General features: G+C 31.2%; 6 protein-coding genes across 6 annotated transcripts, besides 4 other annotated features; 3 read left to right on the plus strand and 3 right to left on the minus strand.

Moving 5' to 3' along the window:
* Positions 1–170: part of a mobile genetic element that runs on past the window's edge.
* A 1,277-nt stretch (positions 171–1,447) lies between these two features.
* Positions 1,448–1,477: a mobile genetic element.
* Positions 1,478–2,677: 1,200 nt separating this feature from the next.
* Positions 2,678–3,838, plus strand: TVAGG3_0641150 (uncharacterized protein; the record flags this gene model as incomplete). The annotated part of the gene is made up of 1 exon (XM_001318428.2): positions 2,678–3,790. The coding sequence occupies one exon, from the start codon at positions 2,678–2,680 to the stop codon at positions 3,788–3,790; it is 1,113 nt and encodes a 370-aa protein (XP_001318463.1).
* A 238-nt stretch (positions 3,839–4,076) lies between these two features.
* TVAGG3_0641160 (aggrephagy protein) lies at positions 4,077–11,095 on the minus strand (the record flags this gene model as incomplete). The annotated part of the gene is made up of 1 exon (XM_001318427.1): positions 4,494–11,075. The coding sequence occupies one exon, from the start codon at positions 11,073–11,075 to the stop codon at positions 4,494–4,496; it is 6,582 nt and encodes a 2,193-aa protein (XP_001318462.1).
* Positions 11,096–11,494: 399 nt separating this feature from the next.
* Positions 11,495–13,361, minus strand: TVAGG3_0641170 (uncharacterized protein; the record flags this gene model as incomplete). Its single annotated transcript, XM_001318426.2, has 1 exon — positions 11,568–13,361. The coding sequence occupies one exon, from the start codon at positions 13,359–13,361 to the stop codon at positions 11,568–11,570; it is 1,794 nt and encodes a 597-aa protein (XP_001318461.1).
* Positions 13,362–13,953: 592 nt separating this feature from the next.
* TVAGG3_0641180 (glycine-rich protein family) lies at positions 13,954–14,609 on the minus strand (the record flags this gene model as incomplete). Its single annotated transcript, XM_001318425.2, has 1 exon — positions 13,954–14,397. One exon carries the CDS (start codon positions 14,395–14,397, stop codon positions 13,954–13,956), a length of 444 nt encoding a protein of 147 aa, XP_001318460.1.
* A 1,286-nt stretch (positions 14,610–15,895) lies between these two features.
* TVAGG3_0641190 (bacterial SH3 domain-like protein) lies at positions 15,896–16,768 on the plus strand (the record flags this gene model as incomplete). The annotated part of the gene is made up of 1 exon (XM_001318424.1): positions 15,896–16,768. One exon carries the CDS (start codon positions 15,896–15,898, stop codon positions 16,766–16,768), a length of 873 nt encoding a protein of 290 aa, XP_001318459.1.
* Positions 16,769–16,918: 150 nt separating this feature from the next.
* Positions 16,919–17,837: a mobile genetic element.
* Positions 17,838–20,156: 2,319 nt separating this feature from the next.
* Positions 20,157–20,204: a mobile genetic element.
* Positions 20,205–21,534: 1,330 nt separating this feature from the next.
* On the plus strand, positions 21,535–22,532 carry TVAGG3_0641220 (cysteine-type peptidase protein; the record flags this gene model as incomplete). The annotated part of the gene is made up of 1 exon (XM_001318423.2): positions 21,551–22,504. One exon carries the CDS (start codon positions 21,551–21,553, stop codon positions 22,502–22,504), a length of 954 nt encoding a protein of 317 aa, XP_001318458.1.
* Between the last annotated feature and the right edge of the window lie 264 nt (positions 22,533–22,796).

A 22,796-nucleotide genomic window follows, 5' to 3' on the forward strand; every position in this document is an offset into this window, starting at 1 on the left:
TTAACATAAATCATCTTTCAAACTATAATATAGTTAAATTAGAAAATTTCGAAATCAGATATTATTTAAATTTCTGACATGGTGGATGTATACACAATCTAATGGTATATTTTTGCTCCTCATTATCCACTCGTTCTAACTATATACAACAATCATATGGAACTAGAGCCTTAAATGAGGATAACAAATGCATAATAGCATTTCCATTGCTTAAACTCGCATTACTTACATAACAATATCATACTTATATATAAAACAGCACAAAACAGCTTCTTGTTTGATTGAATTTAAATTAAATAAAAATGATCCTTGATCGAAAATATAGGAACGATGGAATATATACATTATTTGATTTTCGTTCTTACCAACTTGTTTTTGAACACAACTTTTCAGCTTCAACAAATTGTTTTCGTGATATTGATGAAGCGAAAAATGCTAACACAGTTGGAAAGCTCTCGATATTATATGACCTCAATAATCCCAAATACATAATGAAAGATAGTTTTCGGCATTTTATAATTGAGTATCCTGAGTTGAAATATATCAATGCATGGAAACAGAAATATTCACCTACAGAAGAATGGGAAGTCCCAAATCGATATGCAGCAACTGGATTTGTTGCACAAATCACAGAAATTAAAATGGATGAATGGGGTGGACTTGTCCGTACTCACATACCAGATGGTACTGTAAATGCAGTTTGTAATTATCTTGATGGAAATCCAGGAAGAAATACTTGGTTCTTTAGCATCGGTATGTTATGCAATGCTCCTTCAGATCGCAAATATGTAGCTTTGCCTGCAAGTAATGTAACAGGTGTCAAACGAGTAAGTCTTTGGAGTGCTATAAAAGATTATTCAATTAAATATTCATGTATATGCTCTATATATAATACATTTTCTTTTGAATACTTAACATTAATATTTATTTGTGCATAAAAAAATTATTAAAAAATAATAAATGAATGTGCTCAGAACAGTATTTGAATTAAATCTTATTATATATAATTATAGATCCGTATTTTTCTCCCTGATCGACTCAAAAATGGTTTTTTATAAGGGTCTTGCAAATCTAATTCTTCTTTTATATATTTTTTGGAAACAAACTCACTAGAGAGAGGGTCAAAGTTGCTATTTGTCACTTTTCCACAAGAATATAATGGGGAAAAAGTTATCATATAGTTGATCTCATTCACTGAGGTGAGAGATGCATGTAGTGTAATGTGATAAAGAGTGGGATTGCTGCTCTAAGTCCTAGGTTCGAGACACATTGGCTTCATTTTTCTCTTTTTTATTGACGTAAACTATTCAATTTTTGTGTTCTCCATTCAAATTTCAGAATTTTTTTGCAGATTTCACGCTACATTCGAAGTTACCTTTTGTAACAACCACCACTGCCTACGAAAGACGAAAGTGTGTCACGATTTCACCCGGAAATCCGACGGTTGTTTAAGAGTATGCACTTTTGTCACCTACTCCAAACTCACTATATCAAAATAACCTTTAGTTGCAATCTAACAATTTGTTGAAGGGGAACTGAGAGTTTTTTCTTGATGATCAAGATATGACAAAAAATATTAATATACAATTTTTTTTTTAAAATTCGACATATATGCCTTTTCATCGACCTTAGCGATAAAGTAAAATTAAATGATTATACTAGATTCTGATAGCATATATAAACCTTATCATATTATTAAAACTTTTATAAATCAAAAATCTTTAGATTCTGCCAAAAAGTGATTGAAAATCAAGTTTACTAATAAGAATATAATGTTTCACTAATATGTTATAAAATGTCGTGGGCTTTTTGGATTATAAATACTTTTACCGGTCAAAGTTGAAATTTGACAAAATATCAAATTCTCATATAAGATGAACTATAATAGTAATACTCAGTTTAAATATATCAAATTATAGTGTATTGCATAATGATATTAGATACCAAAATAAATGTATCAAAAGCACATATTGGCGGAAATATTAAAATTTCAAAATTGAGAGGTTGAGATAGGAGCCTTAAAAATTTTATGCATCTCTGCAAATTTTTATAAATACTGATGTCATAACCTTCTTGACATATCTATTAATTCATAATTTTCAATTTTCTCGTTAATTAAATGAAAATTAAAAGTTGTGCAATAAGGTCGTGAGCAATGTTTCCATTTTTTGAATTTTCAAGAAATTCCAGAAATTTTTCAGAGAATATGCAGTGAAATTGGTATCATTACAACGTGCATTTGAGGAGATGGTTAATTATCAATAATATCCTCGATTTAATGAATTTTCATGGTTTTCAACTTAAAAACCAATTCTTGATCATGTCAAATTTTACATTCCGGAACAATAATGTAAAGAACTCATATATCCGGGTGCCAAATTTGACTCAAGAATTCCATATTATGCTATGAATAAATATGACAGGCTTGGAATTCCGAAATCAAAAATTTCAAGTCGCCTCAGTTTTTCAAAGCCCTTCTACTTAGATTTTGTGGCGATCTTAGATTATCAAAAAGTGACAAAAATGTTTTATTACTCAATTTCAAGGGATTACATCACTTGATAACGATGATGAGCTTTCAATTTTGGTTAAATAATCTTGCGCTTAAATACTATGTTCACACACAAAAAAAATTTGTATTCTAAACGACGTTGTAATCCTAATTTTCAGTTATTATATGAAAATAAGCTTTTGCATTCTAAACTACTTTGTAGTCCTAATTATTTCAAATATTTTTATGTTTTATAGGAAAATGAAGCATTTCTTGAGCTTTTTCTTCGATTCAGGTCCAAATATGGACATTTGGAGACTATTTTATGAGAATTCAGTTATTACAGAAAATCACACTGAAAACAAAATATTAAATCCAACAGAAGTAGGAAATTATTATGTTACCAAATGCTTTTTCAATGGAATTGAAAATATTGTTATCAATATTGATATCGCTGATCACACAAAACTTCTTATTTCTATATCTGGATTCAATGGCACCAAAACTCCATCTCAAACAGTTTATTCCAGATTTGGAAGTTGTATTGTCTATCGGATATGTGTCACAAAATCTATACAATCATCATCTAATGATGGAGTATTTTTAAAGTCAACAATAACATATTTAAAATCAAAAAACAAAATCATTATTGAAGATTCAACAGTCTTTGATTGTGGAGATATGGATAAAGGAGGTTCAATTAATTTTTTAGAATACGGAAATCTTAGTTATTCACGAAATAACATAACAAATAACAAATGTAAAGATGATGTTTCACTTCAAATTTATTCAGATCAGAGATACAACATCAGTCAATCATCTTTCATTGATAACAAAGCAAACTCTAGATGCTTTTATAATTTGTATAGTGGTCCACATCAATTTTATTTATGTAATATCATTAGAAACAATGGTAATAAATGTTTTAATTTATGGAAAGTAATAGTTACATTTGAATCTTGTTCAATCAAAAATAATAATTGTCCACAAACATTTTATTTATATTCATCACCAAATTCAGCTACAATCATCAATAGTGATTATGATGGACAAACAACTGATAATGTAGAAGTACAAAGTCCAACAAACAATATCTACAATGAATTATCACATCTTTCTACAAGACTTTGTGAAGCAAAAAATAAAATTGAAAATAATTTTGAAGAAGAAAATGACATAAAAAAATTCAACAATTTGAAAAATTTATGCACCTCTGTAAATTTTTTCAGATGCCAAAGTCATCACATTCTTGACATATCTCTTATTTCATCATATTCAATTTTTTCATTAATTAAATAAAAATTAAAAGTTGTTCAATAATGTCTTGAGTAATGCTTTCAATTTTTCCTTCCATTTCATTTTTAATGTTGGTGGGAGATGAGGGTGCTTGATCATGCTCAGAGAAGAACCATGCGAAGGTAAAGCATCATAGCAAGATGGATTCCTATCTCGGAATACTCTTGTCAGATATTCTCAAATTATTTCAACCTGATATCTGATTCCTAACAATTCATCAAATATCTGAATGTGTTCTCAGCTTATAATTTTGTTTTCTATATAACCTATGCATATTTATTTAATGATGTGCCTTTTCATACAGAATTCTTGAAAATTCTTTGTATTTTCAAGAAATTGCAGAAATTCTTCAGAGAATATGCAGATAAAATGGTACTATTACAATGCACATTTGCAGGGATAATTAATTATCAATAATATCCCCGATTTGATGAATTTTCATGTTTTTTCAGCTTAAAAGGCAGACATATTGCTATTTAACTCAAATTATGCTATGAATAAACATTTATTTTGATATATGGCCTCTAATTAAAAGGAAATTTTAGTCAACAGATTTTATTCCCAAAAGGAAGATATGTACTGAGTTACTATCATTAAAGGCTTTTTTTAATGACATCCACCTATCAAATGGTCTATTTAACATTTGAATCAAAAATGGTTGTAGGATTTCAATAGAACGAAGATAAAAATATGATTTATTTAATTATTATTTATAATGAATAGTATTAGTATGTTCGTCATAGAGAAGAAATGTAACAGGTGAGTTAGAGACATAGTCGGCTGACATGATGAAAAGACTGTGATCCGGTTCAACACATTCATAACAGATAACAAAACCATCATCGTTACCAATATAAAGATATCGATGTGAAACACTGAAATGACCACATGTCAATAAACAATCAACACGTGATTGTGTACTGATACTACGAATAAATGTACAGTTGTATGTGTAAAATAAAACACTAACATCTGTACCAAAAATAATACAACCAACTTCGTCATCAAAAAATGCACAGTTGCATGAAAGATTTAAAACATGTTCAACATGTGATGTAGATGGACACCAAAAATAAACTTTGTTTCTAGTGCATGTGCAAACAAGGATCTCTTTCTTGCTGATGATACTAAACATAACATCATCAAAGTGATGTTTGTTGATAAATCGGAATGATGTGGCTCTCTTGTTATGTTCATTGTATGTGATATTGTAGAAATGAACATAGTCATCATACGTATTAACACAGAAATATAATTTGTTTTCACATAACAATATTGATTTGACATCTTTCATGTGTTGACTGTAAACAATGCATCCTTGATAATAAAGGTCAATTGAATGTCTTTGTAATGAATATCGAACAAAAACATCTGATCGATCAATGTATTCTTCTGGTGAAAGAGATGGATATTGATATCTCTGTTGATTGTTTTCAATGTGTATTTGTTGGTCAAATACTTGAATTGGAACACTTCCACAGTTCATCATCCATGTGTGACGTTGATTATCAACAAAATTGAAATTACTATTGTTATTGTTGTTATTTGTATCAATGTCAATAACTGGATATGAAAGGGGATTGAAAACATTGAATGATTCAATAGATGTTTGTTTGTGTCCAAAAACAAGATCAATCCATGAAATGATGTCTGTCTTAGTTTGTGATTCAAGAATACTTCTGTGTCGTTCAATAAAATCAACTGAGTTTTTACACCATGTTGGAAATTCAAGAATAAGTGAGTCAAAATTGTTCTTGTTATCAAAGAGTTCACAAAAACAATACATGTCGGGTGTGATCTCAAGTGTTGTCTTCTGTTTAACACTAAGATGGAATGGAATTGATCGGAAAACACGATCGCCTTTGTCCCAGCCATCGTTAAGTTCCCAAAGTGAAAGACAGAATGGTGAGTAACGAACATTAAGCATGCAAACAAAGATAGAATTTGAAAGATTCTCGGAGTGATGATATTTGTGCATCTTGTATATCTTATTCAGTTTGTCTTCTTGAACTGTTTTGTCAAATGATGTCTGAACAACAACTGATAAATCTCTCCTGTTTTCAAAAGAGTATTTTTTGTTCATGTCTTTAACAATACGTGGATAAATTGGATAACCACTAAGATCTAATGTTGACCGTTGGCCTAATAAATTGATTTGATATAAAAAGTCAAATGTTGATATCTTGTTTTGTTTCCATGTTTCAAAAACTTCTTTCTTGTTCAAACAAAATTCTTTAATTTTGTAAATTTCTTCAAAAATAGGTTCTTCATAAAATTCCAGAATGAATGAAGATCCAGTAGTGCTGTAAACAGTAATTGAATATGGATTAGATAAAATAACATGTTTCTCGATCTGTAAAATATCATCAACAATCAAAACAACACGACCTAAGAAAAATGAACACTTACCAATTTCTTTCAACAATGAAATCTGGATCAAACTATCGAAAAATAGTGGATTTGGAGTTTCAAATATGATGTCGTCATTGACATATTCTGCACCAATCAAAATAATAATAGATGTTTTCTTCTTGATAGCAATACATTTCATTCGGATGTCAACACGAACAAAAATACAGTTTTGAATAGTTCTGTTTTCGTCAATTTTGTAGATTTCTTCAAAAAGTTTCATCTTGTTAGTCGTTTCTTCATGGACAACAAATGGGTATTGAACAAGATAGTTAGGAATGTATTCACTAAGTTTGTATGAATAGTTTGTGATTTCACTAAATCCAAAAAGAGGAATAACATTTCGAATTTGGTATTTCTCTTCTGTTGGATGTGGTAATCGGAATGGAGATCGAGAAATCAACATTCTAAAATAAATCGGCAAACAAAGATGAGAAACAAAATATGAATGAGTTCGTTCATTGAGTTCTTCTTCACTAAAAACATCGGAAAACAAATAACTGTATTTTCGTTGTAAATAATGAATACAATGTTTTTCTTCTTTCCGATTATAGAAATTAATATTTTTGTAAAATGAAACAAAAAATGTAATGCCATATTCGCTGATCTTCTCGTTGAAATCATAAAGAAAACTTAAAAAGCGAATCTCATTGAAAACTGCTGATGTTTTAAGATTACAAAGATCACCTTTGTTGCTCTTTCGTTTCTCAATGATATCAAACTCGTTGTTGAACTTGTTGAAATCAAATGAAATAATGTCTTCAAATGAATTAGAATTCTTTGTGAGATGAACAAATTCTTCATCATGAATCCATTCGGAAACTTTCTGTTGGAATTTCTTGAAGAATAAATGATTGAATGATGCATCAATATTCTTGGATCTCAAAACAACTAAAACAAACAAAAATAATTCAACTGTGAATTCTTGGACTGATGCAACAATTCGTTGAAGTTCAATCTGTTTGTTTATATTGCTATCATTGTATATTTCTCTGAAGTTGTTGATAAAGAATTTAGTCTTGTTTGGATAATTCAACAACTTGTCTTCTAATGTGTTGATGATGTTTGATTCATAAAATTCTTCTTTCTTATTGTAATAAAAGAATGATAAACTGTCTGAATACAACTTGATGTATTTGTCATTAGAATTCCAAATCAAATTGATAACATTAGAAATGAATTTAGATGTAATCTCTTTGTGACCGTATAAAATAACTGTCTTCATAAATAAACTAAAGTTCTTTTCATCACTTGTCAATAATCGAATGGAAAAATTAGAAATAAATTTGACACAGTTTTGAATATATAACTGTGAAAGATTTCGTTTTTCTTTATTATCGAAAACTAAATGTGGTTCTGAAACAGAAATTGATGGTGGATGGATTGAGTCACTATTGATGAAGTTTGCTTCACTCTTAGATAAATTTTCCATGTTTGAAAGTTTGTTATCAATGTTTGCAAAACTACTATCACTTTGAAGATCTAAAGATTCATTCGTTGTCTTATCTTTAGTCTTATGAATCAAAAAGTTGATGAATTGATAATTATTTTTGATTTGAATGTATTGTTGATCTTGTTGACATAATTGATCAACATTATGAAATTCTTCGTATGTGATATCAATGTCTTTGTTTGTGAACAATTCAACTAAATATCCAAATGTTGGATATGTGAACAATGCATGGAAATTAAAATCATTGGAACTGAAGATAGACGAAATAAATAATAAAAAGATTTCATCTTTCGATTCAAACAAAATTCGGAATAATGACAAAAAGATAGATAAAGAATGAGGACTTGTGATTTTACCACATTTATCAACTGTGACTTCTTTTCGACATAAAAATGTTAAGATCTTGTTCCACATGCTTTGATCTGTGGCAACTTTTTGTAAACCGCGAATAACAATTGGAAGATTTTCACTAACAAATTTTTCATCTTCTAAAATAGTGAACAGTAATTTCTTCTTCATCCCATCTGAAACATGAAGTGATAAATAAGCACGGAAATGATTTCGAATCAAGTCTGATTTTTTAGATGATTGGATATTAATAACCATCCTCAACAATTTTTCTTGGAGCTCAGAAAATCGCATGTCACTTTGTAATAAACAACCATTATCTTCATCTTCACTTGTTGGCATCAAGATCTCACTTTTAGAAATGATTTCACTCTTGTTAGTGTTAACTTCATTTTTAACATTATTGTCTGGATTGATAAGTAATTCTTTTGTTAATATTCGGTCAAAGTTCTTACAAAGTAAGTTGAATGATAATGTTTTTTGAAGAAAGTCTCGAAATGAATTATTATCACAGCAGTTGTTCAAAATAACATTGAAGAAATCAAAGATGCTGTTCTCTAAGTCGTTGAATGATTGATTTGATAAGATGAAAAAGAAAAGTTCTGAAATGTTTTTGTAGAAAATGTCCCAGTTGAATGTTTTAACATTTAACAGCATAGACATCAAGCTTTTGATGAATTCTTTAAGTAGGTCATGATTACAAATGTTCCACAAATTATAATCATTAACCAAAATGGATAATCTGTTTGAAACTTCTTCACTATTATCCGATGATGAAATACAACATGCAGCATATAACATCAAGAAACTCAGATCAAGTTTTTCGATTGATGAAACTAATGATCTTTTGAATTTCTTAAAAAACCAATCTGAAAGACTTTTGGAAAACAATGGTAACTGTGAGATAAAAGAAAGTTGGAAACCAATAACTTTTTTATCTTCTGTTTCGAAAATTTTGTCAAATAAATATTGAAGATTTCCTTTATCGAAGAAAATAGAATTGAATGATTGACATGGAACATAAATAGTGTTTCCTTTCATTTCAATGATTGTTGATGGCTTCAAATCTAATGTTTTCGATTTAAGTTGTGATGGAGGGATGTTATAAGCAATGCACTCTGATAAATAGAAAATACCAGAATTATCTTGATCCTTAGAACCAATTGTTAATTCAATAGATCTAGAGTTTATATGTGTAGCAAGTTGTGAATCAAAATAAATATCAATAGATCGATCTGATTTGAAAATACCAATTGTCATCCATGTTTTAGATTTGATTTCAACAATTTTCTTGCGTTTAATGTATAAGATATTGTCTTTCTTGAGAATGAATTGTTCACCACTGATTGTAAAAAGTGGATAATCTTTCTGTTCTCGCTCAATAAAAAGTTGAAAAACAATAGAACTCAAATTTGTTGGAAATGTAGCATATGATTTGCAGAGTGATGAATGGAATTCATATAAGCCATATTCTGTAGTTCGTGATAACAGTCCAACTGATTTGACATAATCTTGTTCTAAAAGATATAATGCATCTGATGTTCGAATGTATCGTGAAATATATTGTTTCAAGTTTTTGATATCAAACAAATTATTTCCAAGTTTATGAAAAACTTTAATGGAATAATAGCCAATCAAATATTTGTTCGATGGAAGAGATGTTGTGATGTTGAAATCAACAAATGGGAGTAATGATGGGAAAATGAGTGGTGAAAATTCATCTTCTGGTAAAAATTTAGAAATGACATAACGAGAGATTTTGAAAACTGGACTAGAAATAGGTTCTTTCAAAACAAAATCATCGAATGAATGATCGTTGTATTCAAGAACATAATCTTTCATCAAAAGAAGGAAATTCATTGAGAAAACAATGTTTTCGAATGGTAATCCTGAAAAACAATCGAATTTACTAAAATATGGATAAAAGCCTGGTTCTTCAGAATTATATTTCTTGCAATAGTTGAATACTTTATCATTAGAAATGTGAATTAATAATGTTTTCACAATTGATAAACAAAAGTTGTCTGTGAATATTGGGAATACAAAATCTGTGAGAATATTGTCTTTATCATGTTCTAATGTATCAATTAATCGATCAACTGTTTTTCCTTTTGACCAATTACATCTTTTGCTGTTAAATAGTTCTTTCAATAATGGAAGAATTCCTTTTGTATTCATTAAATAGTTTGATAACTCTTCTGGTGTCTGATTATCAAATATTAATTGAATAAATCTTTCATCACCAAACTGATCTGATGTTAATTTAGTCTCTACAATCAAACTGAGTAAATATTTAAGTATCTGTTCGGTACAAATGTTTTCTTTTATTGGAGGAATAATGTTTGAAGTTAAAAATTCAACAATTCGTTTTGAATTTGTTATTATATTTGCAATGTAAAGATTTGCAACAGATGTAAATGCTCTGAAGCAATCTTCTGATTCTAAGATGTCTGGTATTATCCAATGCTCAATTTTTGCATCGGTCTCAGTAAATAATTTTTCGTTATTAAGGAGTTCAAGAATGAAAGTACGACATTTACTTTTGCATTCTTTGTCCATGTATATTTTATTCAAATGATTATACATTTCCCATGAAATTCCTTTTGGCGAACAATTTATTAAATAACCGTATAGTTCTAGAATTGGTATTGAAGCTGTTTTGATGTATTCATCGTATTTATTGAATGAATCCGTGAGATCTTTGATGATTGTAGGTCGAGTTTTGTAAATTTTTTGGATACCTTGAAAGATTAAATAGATTAATGTAATGTTTTGTTCTGGAGGGAGGTTAGATACTGTAATCATATCGATAATTGCTGAGATATCTTCTGTAATCAATGAATCTAGTGATGATAATAATGTTTCTGTTCTAATGAAAGGTAAAATTGTGTTCAAAGCAATGAGCTTGTTCTTTTTATGCAGATTTTCTACAACTAATCTAAATCCGCACTTAGATAAGAAATCACGACAATTCAATTCCTTTGAAAAATAGATCTTCAGCTGCTCCTCATCTTCCTTTGTTATCTCTGTTTCACTATCGAAGTATTGTATAATCACATCAACATTCGATAGTGCCATAAGTAAATTTGACACACTTTATTTTTCTCCAAAACAATACTACAGTTATTTATTCCCATCAATTAATATTTCACTGATTTAGCGTGTTATTAACAAGATAACGTATAAATAATGCATTCGATCTTTCCAATTTAGATGAAAATATGAAAGGTTTTAATTATTACATGTGATTAGATCAAGAATTGAAGTTATTTTTATACTAAGCTATAAGGATTGATTTATCCTGGCATATACACTGTTAATATAAATATCGATTCATTCAATTAATGATGTATATATCAAATAATTGAAACACAAATCATACTTTTGATAAAACAATTGATCGTGATGTTATTTGAATGGGAGATCAAATTAATTTCAAATGATTTTTTGTAATTAATTTTTAAAAAGTAAATTAAATCAAAAAAGACATCAAAATTGAAAGAAAATTTGGTTATTTAATTCTTAACAAACAATAAAAAAAAATTAAAATTAATTTTTGGATTTTTTTTCTTAATTAACATTATTGAGTCTCATTGCAATAGCATCAACGAATCCATTCTTACCCTGTTTAGAAACAAGTTTCTTCACTCTTGCTTCATCGAAATTGATACCGCATCTAGAGAAAATTATGCAAAGATCATCAGCATTTCTTGCTTTTTCTGTCAAAGCTGTGAAATCCTGACCAACAAATTGCTTTGCGATATCGTCTATCGTTTGATCATCTTCTGTCATCTTCCTAGACTGAGGCACGTAATTAGAAACTGATCTACTTGATGCGGAATGTAGTTGTGCACCATCAGATATCAATTTCACGAAGTTGGAGAGGTTTAATTCTCCACCATATCTGTCACATATTTCTTCAACAGTAGAAATAGGGACATTGTAGTCGTATTCTCTAAGGAGACCACGTTGTAAATCATTAGCAGTCATCTTTGTATTGTATCCGCGCCATTTATTGAACAAATGAGTTGGTTTTCCTTGAATTATTTCGCCAACTCTCTTCAAAACGTCATCAGGATTGACATTGCTTTGGCTTCTTGTGGCTGTATAAGGTCTTGGCGATGGTTGTACTGATGGAGTTCTTTGTTGGACAGTTTGTGGTTTGTAAGGTGATTCTCCGAATATTCCGTGGTCGACCATGGCGGTTTTGACGAGCTGTGGTGGCTGGTATTCGTAATAAGGAGCATCGTTTTGGTCAATGTTCTCTCTTGGCTCTTCTCGTGAGAATGCTTGGTAGTTTGATCGTCCAGATGGACTACGGAGCCCATTCGAGCCAGCACGAGGAGAATTATAATCGTATTGGTTAGTTTGAGGGGAATTGTAGTCGTAGGATGATTTCTGGGCTGAGGAGTTGTAGTTTTCGTATCTGTTGGCCTTTGGTGAGCTGATTGGAGATCTGACAGGTTCATTCGAGAATCCGCCGTAATCGTTGTATCTTGTAGCACTATTTCTTATATTTGATTCAGGAGCCACGTAGTTTGGTGAGTAATTTGTGTTCAATGGCGGAAGATTTATTGATTCGGAGCAAACTTTAGCTGCAACTAGGAAATATTGAATTAGACCTGATGCTGATGGATCTCCAATCTGTAAGATCTTGCCAAATCCTTGAGTTGATTCAGGAACTCCGTATTTAGTGCAAACATCAATGAAAGCACTGCGAGAGACTTCACCAGTGATCAAGGAATCCTTGGACATGCATCCAATGACGATATCTCTCAAGTTTTCATGAATTATATCGCTGGCAAGGTTAGAACTGTATGATTGTGGAGCAGCTGGCTGGGCATCATACTTGCTACCTCCGAAACGATCGTCATTTGCAAATCTATCGTTTCCATAACCTCCATATGAAGGATTTGAACCATATGATGGTTTTCCGTAGTCATTATCTTGGTAACTAGACTTGTCATCATATCCACCTAAGGATGGCTTCTCGTAACCACGATTTCCACTGTAACTTGGATTTTCATAGGCTTCTCGAAGTGGTGGTAGATCTGCTGGTTCTTCCTTTGGATATTGGCGTCTACTGGATAAAACTGGTTGAAATTCATCGACATCTGTTTGCATAAATTTCAGAAATTCCGTAAAATTCATATCTCCTTCGATACCAACAGAATCCCAAAGGACTTGTAAGTCGTTCCCTTCGAATGTCATGTTGTATTTCTCCATTTTCTGACCAAATTCTGCCATTGTCATGGATTTGTTGTAGCAGAAAGCGGCCCAGCGATTTCTATTTGTTGCGCCAAGAGAACGAATCTTATCTTGAACACGAAGTAGTAGGTTCCTATAGTACTGTTTTTCAGACATTGCTAAATTTGAAAATTTCAGAAACCGTTTAGAAAATTTTGTATCGTTGCATCGTTATCAGTATAAGTGATCCGACCACTTATGATAGCTAAATGATGGTAAATGTTAGAAAGTGACTTATGTCTCTGAATGTGGTGGTAGTGTAATGGAACTATCGTGCAAAATTTTCAAATCTCAAATGAAATTTCAGAAAATTAATAAAAATTCACGAACTAAAATCTTAATAATTAGTCACCTTAAATAGTTGTCTATTGCAGGTTATGGATTTCGGATAAATCTTAGTAAATCTTTTTCGAAATTCCAAAATAACTTGGCACTGCTTGATTTTCGAAAGTGACTTATCCTACCCTAGAGTGTTGTAGCTCATATTTTACTTCTTTCATTATCATTACTAAATTAATTGTGAATGATTCAACATAATATACATCCTTTCGAATTAAGAGACTGTCAGCACACCCTCATCTAAAATTTATATATATTTGCATAAGGAATGGAATTGCTTCAGTCATTAGTTAGGTTCAAAAATAGAATATAGATTGAAAGAGGGTTAGTCAATGAAATGCAGGAACCAGTTAATGAAATAAGCTATATTTTATGAAACTATTATAACAAACAAAAATTCAGGAAAATTATATAAAAAATTTCGACAAACTTTACATGAGATACATCTTATCATGTCTAAGCTCGTTATTTTCACATAAAGAGCAACTTGACTTAAATAATTATGAAGAGGTCCTGGAATTCCTTTTTCAGTGCCAAAACTACCGATTGAGTAATGCCAAAAATCAGGTCTGAGATCTCCATTGATGTATGATTCCTTGCTCCTTTTGGACAGGCTTAGCCCACCCCAGTTATAAATAGTAAATTTAACACTGACATTTTCATAACCAAGAACAACTGGAGTTCCATTCTCATCTTGTAAATTATCTTCTGTCTGAATTGTTGGTGAGAGGCTTTGACACCACCAATTGTATTGATCTGCACCCATTTCTGGATAATGAAGAAGAAATTCGTATTTGTTGTTCGTTTTATTCATTGATTCTGTTTCAAGATCGGATAATAAACTGTATGTATATTGTCCAAAGCAGCGCTTTACATTCTCTTTAGTAAAATAATAATCTCCAGTTCTGACATCATGATAAAAGATGAGCTGGAAATATGAATCATTGAAGAAAGTGAACCTATACTTATTTCCATAGTCAATCTGCTTCCCAATTGTGACATCTGGTATCTTCAACCTTCTTCAACTCAATTGTAATTCTTAAACTGCGTGACAAAACCTAGGTGAGGATCAGACTTTTTGATAAAACACATTGAATTCATTCTATGGGTTTCATTCAAATATTGTCAGAATTTCTCACCTAGGTTTTGTCCCAGACGATTATTTTTTTTATTCAGCTTAAACAATAAAACAACCAAATATATAAATAATACTTCCACGTGTTTCCATGGAAATTTCGTTTTTATCCAAACTTTCTGAAGATATTGCATCATATTCTGTTGAAATAGTAATGCAATCTTAATGTAAGCTCGCCAATTATGAGAAAATATCATGTGTGTTGGATGCACATGTATGTTTTTCGTTTTTCTGAGCTAATTTGGAAAATAAGATTCTATTAGATATTAAAACAAGCATTTAAAGCAACAACCTATTTCCATAGGTGTTTACATTGCTTAACAAGTGATCTGGCAATATAAAACAACTGAGTTTCTAGCTGGAATCCATACTTACCATATGCTCTCTCTCAAAAATTGAGAGTCACCTAGGTTTTGTCCCGCAGTTTACATAAAATTTTTGTCAATTTTCGATTTTTTCAGAACGAGGTCATTTGATTGAAATATTATTAATATTACATTATTGCTCATTGCATTCAAGATAGTCTTGAGAAAGAAGTCGTCTCAATGAATATCTCTGTGGAATCAAAATAAGCATTTTATCATATTTAATCACAAAAGTTGACGACCAATATTATACGCCATCAAGGATCCAGTATTTTCCTTTCAAAACTGTAACATCGATTTATCTTCTTTTTTAAAGTTGAACTATAAAATATTGATGGAGTCGTAACAATGGAATAATCTTATGGTGAAGTACTGATAAGTGCAGTTCTACCAAAACATATTCATCTTGATCAATCCAAGCAGAAAGCTGAAGTAGAAAAGCTATTCAAGATCCTTGCATGATTTGCATTTGGAAGATTATATCGACTTATATCATCTTTCATCAATTTCATAAAATATGAAGTGAAAATAATGTCATCTTAAAATATTTAGCGTTTTTTAGTTTCATCGATTTCTAAACAAGAGGAAATATATGGATTCATAATTAAATATTCAAGGAAAAAAATGGATCTGCATATCTGACAATCTGACGAGACTCTAAAATCTATCCATTCAATTTGGAATGCAACCAAGTTTTTTAACCACAGAGTATAATTTTTAGAATTGCATTTATTAATGAAAAATTAATATGTTAATATGTATTGATCAGAGTATTCTAACCGTTTTTATTTCAATGTATCAAATTTAATTTGATGCTTTCTATATTATTTGAGTGTGCTGCAGCAGGAAGATCACACAGGCATCGTCGCTACGTTCCTGCAGAAACAAATGGCGCAGGCCAAGGTATTGTTGTTAACACTAACAATGGCTGCTGGATCAGATCAGGACCAGGCACGAACTATGAAAGAATTGGCTCAGCATTTGCAGGAAACCAATTCTCTGTCTCAGGTTACAGTGGAGTTTGGTGGCATGTCGCCTTCAATGGAAGATCAGGATACATTCATAGTGATTATCTCCAAGTCACAGGAAGAGTCAACTCAAACATTGGAGTTAATGTAAGATCAGGTCCAGGCACCAACTATGGAAGAGTTGGTGGACTTGGTAACAATGCTCTCGTAACAATTAAAGGAATTTCAAGCAATTGGTTTAGAATTGACCAAGGTTGGGTTTGCGCTGATTATATTGCTCTTTCAGGCTCCCCTGGTCCAGCACCAGGCCCATCTCCTTCTGGCCAAGTTATCAGACAAGGCGATCCAAGATTTAATTCTAATATCAGAACATGGGGCTGTGGCTTCATGTCGCTTTGTTGGTGTGGCGGCGTCAACAGCATTGATGGATGCAACAACCTCTATAACACAGCTATCCGCAATGGCTGGATGAGATCTGATTGCTTCATTCTCAGCTGGGATGTCATTAAACCAATTGCTGGCGCAAGAGGTTATAGACCTGGAGGCCGCAATGCACCAGTTGGAGGAAACGAAAAGGAAATTTTGGAGTGCCATAACGCTAGAACTAGTATGCACTTTGTCGTTGGCAACAAGAATGGTGGTATTGAATACGATCCAGCAGTACCAGGCTTCGTTTCATATGGTGACCACACTTCCAAGCGCATTTACATCTATTAAAAAAAGAATTTCTTTTTTTATTTATATTTTTTTCGAGATATGTCTACATAAAGATTGCTTATTTGCAACATCAGAGGTGTGCTCAATAAAGCCTGTGTCCAAAAATGAAGAAACCATAAATAAGAGTTGATCAAATAATCAGATTATGCTGAGTAGGGGTAATTTTAGCTAAAAGTGACACACCTGTAAAAAGTGACACACCCGTGAAGGGTGTGATTACCGATCGGTAATTTCGACAGTTTAGAATTTAAAATTTTTTATGGAACTGTTGCGAGTTTCATAAAGAATTTAAGGAATATAAGCAAAGATTTGAATCAAAATCTTAGACCTAAGCCGCTCGATTCGCTCGCGGCTTCCGCGAATTACAGATCAGCAAAGATTTGAATCAAAATCTTCGAACTAAGCCGATCGCTTCGCTCGCGGCTTTCTTTATTATTTTAAATTTGCATATTTCCATCAAAAGTTCATAAGGTAAAAAATTTCGTTTATTTTTACTAAGAAAAAAAAGGTTTTTGATAATAAATTTATTTTATTTCGAAAAAGTAGCAATAATCGTAAAAGGGTATTGATAGGCTTGCTAAAGTAACTAATTTTAGCTGTCAAATACTTTTGTATTTTGAAGTAAATTAGTATAAATTTGTTTTTACTTTTATTTCGAAAAAGTAACAATAATCGTAAAAGGGTATTGACAGGCTTGCTAAAGTAACTAATTTTAGCTGTCAAATACTTTTGTATTTTGAAGTAAATTAGTATAAATTTGTTTTTACTTTTATTTCGAAAAAGTAACAATAATCGTAAAAGGGTATTGACAGGCTTGCTAAAGTAACTGATTTTAGCTGTCAAATACTTTTGTATTTTGAAGTAAATTAGTATAAATTTGATATTATTTTAACTCCCTTTGAAAACCTCAATTTTCCATACAGAGGGAACGGGAATAGCATCCAATATTCCCTGAGAATGGTTGCGCATTCTCAGTTCCCTCTATATTTCGAACGAAGCTCTCATCGGTCTTTTTTTTAATACTAAACGTTTTTTCCCCTGTCACTTTTAGCTAAAATTTGGGTTTGCCGATTATGCTAACGTGCGCTTAAAACTAATCTAGTTATATTTGCTATGCAATGCTTAATCTATTTCTAAAATCCGATTTTTAAAATGGACAAATTCACTTTGAATTTCAGAAAAATAACCACTTTTTGTGAAGAATCTTATGATTGATGTAAACTTATCAATATATTCAAAAGATGTGGTCTATTCCATTTACCTCAAAACTTTGATATTTTAACAATCATTATATTTGCAATATAGTTGACGTGATATGTCACAAAAAAGTGAGAGGTAGGGCAACGATAGAAAATTTTTGGAAAAAAAGTTCGGAGATCTTAAACGTATCATATTCCCTGCATGGTTTGGTATCTTCCGCCATGCGTTGTGCCAAACATATTGACACTTTCCAATAATTAATTTATGGTATGAGTCACAGAGTTAGATTATAAAAAGAAAGTAAATAATTGCAATTAGAAATCATATATGTCGGAAATCAAATGTTGATGAGCAGAAACCTTTTACTCATCATAAAAGAGATAAATCACTAAAGATTTGTATACATTAAAATTTGATATTTGGTGCTCGAAAACTGTCTGATGGGACTCCTCCAAAATGAACCAATCTATCGCTGAGGACCAAATTAGATGATGTGGATGGTGTATTCTCTAATTCTAACTTAGGAAGAATGGGAACAAAACGAATGACGACAACAACATGTCAAACATAGATTAAATATCTATGAATCAATAAAGTATACGTGCATTGAAGGTGATAACGATCACTTGAGGCTTATAACTCTTTGACTAAATTATGCAATAATTAAATATAATCATTTTTATATTTTTATACTGATAGTAATTAATATACTATCCTGCTTAATAAATGGTATGATCAAATTTGTTTGAAAATTTAATTATGTATATGAAACTATGTCTTCTATATAAAAATCAAAATTTTCGGACGAACCTAGATTGAACCTTTATGAAAATCTATCATTTTTGTTAATTGAGTTAATATGAATCTTTTACATATGTATATATAGCATTGATAGCTTATATAATCATGGTTTATTCCATATTAACATATTTTTTCAGTTAAATTTGTTAATAATATCATGTAACAAATTAATTCAAGATTAGAATGTCTACAAAATGCTAACAAATAAGAACAAAATACGATTTCTCGACTTAAATTTTAATATGGAGTAGTTTTTCGTTTAAATCTAATTAAAAATGAATAAAAACTTATCTTGTACTATTTTCATTCAAAGATTTTAATAATGTAAATCATGCATTTTCATAATTCAGTACAGTTCTTTTTAGAATTAAAGTTGATGAGGATGATATTTGTGATTTAAAATAATTTGTTAATGTTCACCTTTTATTCATCACCTTGTGGTATGCCCTAAAGCAATAGCATTATCAATTCTGCTGAATTGATCAACTCAAAATTCCAAAAAAAATTCAAAATTTCAAAAATGAAATTAAACAATTTGAATTTTCACATGAAAAAATCAATTTCGAAAAAAATTTGGAAAATCAAAGTATTTGATAATTAGTCAAATAATCAATTTACATCGTTTTTACTCATAAAAAACAACTAATTTTTGATTTTGATATCATATTTGATAAATACTCATTCCAGAGTTGACGTAATGTATTAATTATTGTTAGAGATATTGCTTTCGCAGCAAAATTCTTATTTCATGAAAGAAAAAAAAAATGATTTTATTCCAACAAAAACAAGTAAACAGATGAATGGAAACGTACTATATTTTCATAAATGTAGTAATCAGCGTGTCAGCTTTTGTTTATCATGTTCGAGTCAAAATGTATTAACTTGTAATAAGAAATATTCGAAGATTATATGAAGTATTGAGCATTCTTTGTAGAAATATTTGTAATTCATTACTAACATATATAATAAAGTTGTTTTTTTTTCCTTATTGCAATAATTTTGTCTGATTTTAATAACTTTTCATGTATACGAGTTGTGTGAATATGCATCATAATATGCGTAAATATACTTATTTGCGACGAATAATGTGGTTGCATAATGGAGGTGCTAAATTTTGATTTTTAATATGGGGCTTTGGTATGTATAATCATGTTCTTATCTCAACGTAGGAGTATTGGTGCAATATGATTAAAATTTACGAGGTTGATCTTAAATTGAATAATTCTGGAGTATAAATCACAATGCAGCTAATTCTATGTTAAAGATAGATACAGATTGTAGTAATCAATTAGGGAGTACAAATTCATTCTTTCATTTCTGTCGTATTGAGCAGAAAGGAAGAGATCATAACCCTAGGAAAAAAAGCCCAAATTTGTCACTTTTCATAGTACGTTAAACTCAATTCGCTCGGCGAATGCCGAGCACACGTACTCATCATTCAACATAATATTCTCATTCTTTGGTTATTATAGTGCCAGACAACACAAGATTTCAAAGAATTACTTGAGTTTTCAATTAATCTTAATCCGATTTTAGATTTATCGAGAACTCCATCATCACAATCACATACTTCAGTGCGGTAACTACAATTATCCATATACAGAAGGAAGTTCTTTTCGAACAACTCATTTGGAGTCTGTTTTGGAAAGAACTTCTTTCTGTCCGACTTAATTTCATAGTTCCTGATCAACCAAAAGACAGAAACCACACACTATCTACTTAGGAAAGGAGTTCTTTCTAAATCTTCCTTAAATTGAGATTTTACGAGAGATAACCCTTCTATTGCACTTAAAAATGAACATTTTGATATCTTTAGTATCACACATGGTCATATATAGTATTTCATCTACATGAATACATTCATCTTTCGAAGTCTCTCATTAAATGGGAGGCTTCGAAAGATGAATCGTTTTATTCATACAACTTTAAATCTCGAACACATTTAGAGAGTGAATATATCATTTTATTCTTGTTTTGAGTTTATTCTGATTCAAAATTGCAGTGAAAACAGAAGTTCACACATCATATCTGAATGTGAGCTCATCTATACTTATACGATCTCAATACCTCCACTCTAAGCATAAGAGGTGAAGTTATATAAAAATTATCAGATGCGTTGAAGTCTCAAAAGTATTGCCTGAATGCTTGTTTCATATTTGTCCAAGTAGTTTCAATGAATAAATGTATTGTTTTTTATAATTTCGATTTATTTTTAGAAAATATTCAATATAACCTTTATTGTGTTATTTACATCTCATAAATTCTCTGTCTAAATCATATAAAAGCGCGTTTTACCCCTATGAATCAAGAAATTCATTCAATATTCATGGTATATTTATTAAATTTATACGATTTACTAATAATCAATATTATATCCTCATAAACAGCAATATATTTTGGTAATCTATGATAATCATATACAATATTTGAAATCAAATTTTCATTAGTTTAGGTTCCTTGTTAATAGTAAACCATTATATTTATTACTAATAATAAAATCTATCTGTCGTATTGAAATTCAATAAAATTACTTATTCGGTCCAAAAAAACAAATTAGATAAAATTTTTCTTTTTTTATGTAATTTTTGTTTTTCATTTTTCTCAAGATCCTAAGTTATGTTCTAACTTTTGACATCATATCCTATCATGCTAGGCTATATATTATAGCATATCCAAAAGGCAAGGAAATCTATCAGAGAAGCCTTTTTGACCTATCGTTGCCCTACCTCTAAAAAGTGGTTTTATCTGAAATTTTGTGATTTGCAGTTTGAGAATAAAAAAATGTTTGCTTTCGCTGCACTTTCCCGCTCAGTGTTGACAACACAGGCAGAAGAGAAGGCCTTCCTTGACTGGATGCGCCAGACAAACAACATTTTTGTTGGCGAAGAATTCCATTTCAGAAAGGGAATTTTCCTCACACACAAGCGTTTCGTTGAAGAGCACAACAGAAAGTCATCTTTCCGCTGCGGCCTTAACCAGTTCGCTCACCTTACACCATCCGAATACCAAGAACTCCTCGGCTACAAGCAAATGAAGCAGAAAGAAGAAGTTGAGTTCGCTCCACTTAAGAACTTCAACGCTCCAGACAGCTTCGACTGGCGTGAGAAGGGCGTTGTCAACGCCATCAAGGATCAGGGCCAGTGCGGTTCCTGCTGGGCTTTCTCATCCATTCAGGCTCAAGAATCACAGTGGGCTATCCACCACCCAGGAGAGCTCTACGACCTTGCTGAGCAGCAGCTCGTTGACTGCGTTCACGACTGCTTCGGCTGCAACGGTGGAAACGTTGGCTGGGCTTACACATGGGTAAAGCTTTTCGAGCACGGCATGTTCATGTTACAGAAGGACTACCCATACACAGCTAAGGATGGCAAGTGCGCTTTCGACAAGTCTAAGGGCATCACAAAGATCACAACACACAAGAAGGCTTCACACGATGAAGAGGCTCTCAAGACATCCGTTGCAGAAAACGGACCACACGCTATCGCTATCGATGCTGGCCACGATTCCTTCATGATGTACGAATCTGGTGTTTACGAGGATGCTTCCTGCTCTTCTTCTACACTCGACCACGCTGTCGGCCTTGTTGGCTACGGTGTTGACGGAGACAAGGACTTCTGGCTCGTCCGTAACTCATGGTCCACAACATGGGGTGAACAGGGCTACGTCAGAATCCGCCGTAACTACCACAACATGTGCGGCGTCGCTTCTGAACCAATGTTCCCAGTCGTTGAATAAAAAAATTAAAATTTAGGTTTCTTGCGAATCATCTAAGAATTTTAATGTGTCTGAACTTTTTAATATCATTTAAGTTCTTTTGGTTAAAACTTAAACAATTAACATCAAAAATGAATTTGAAATTTTGAAATTAGCTTTGATATCAACAAATTCAACGAGATTTAATTTCAAAACAAGAGTGAGCTGATATTTTGAAACTGAATTTCCTGATTGAAGCAATTAATACAAAGACGTGCTCAATTATTTGGTAATTAGAATGAAAATATTGCCTAATTATATCTACTTGGCTCAT

This window comes from Trichomonas vaginalis, chromosome III (genome assembly GCF_026262505.1).
Source record: "Trichomonas vaginalis G3 chromosome III, whole genome shotgun sequence".
Taxonomy (NCBI): domain Eukaryota; phylum Parabasalia; order Trichomonadida; family Trichomonadidae; genus Trichomonas; species Trichomonas vaginalis.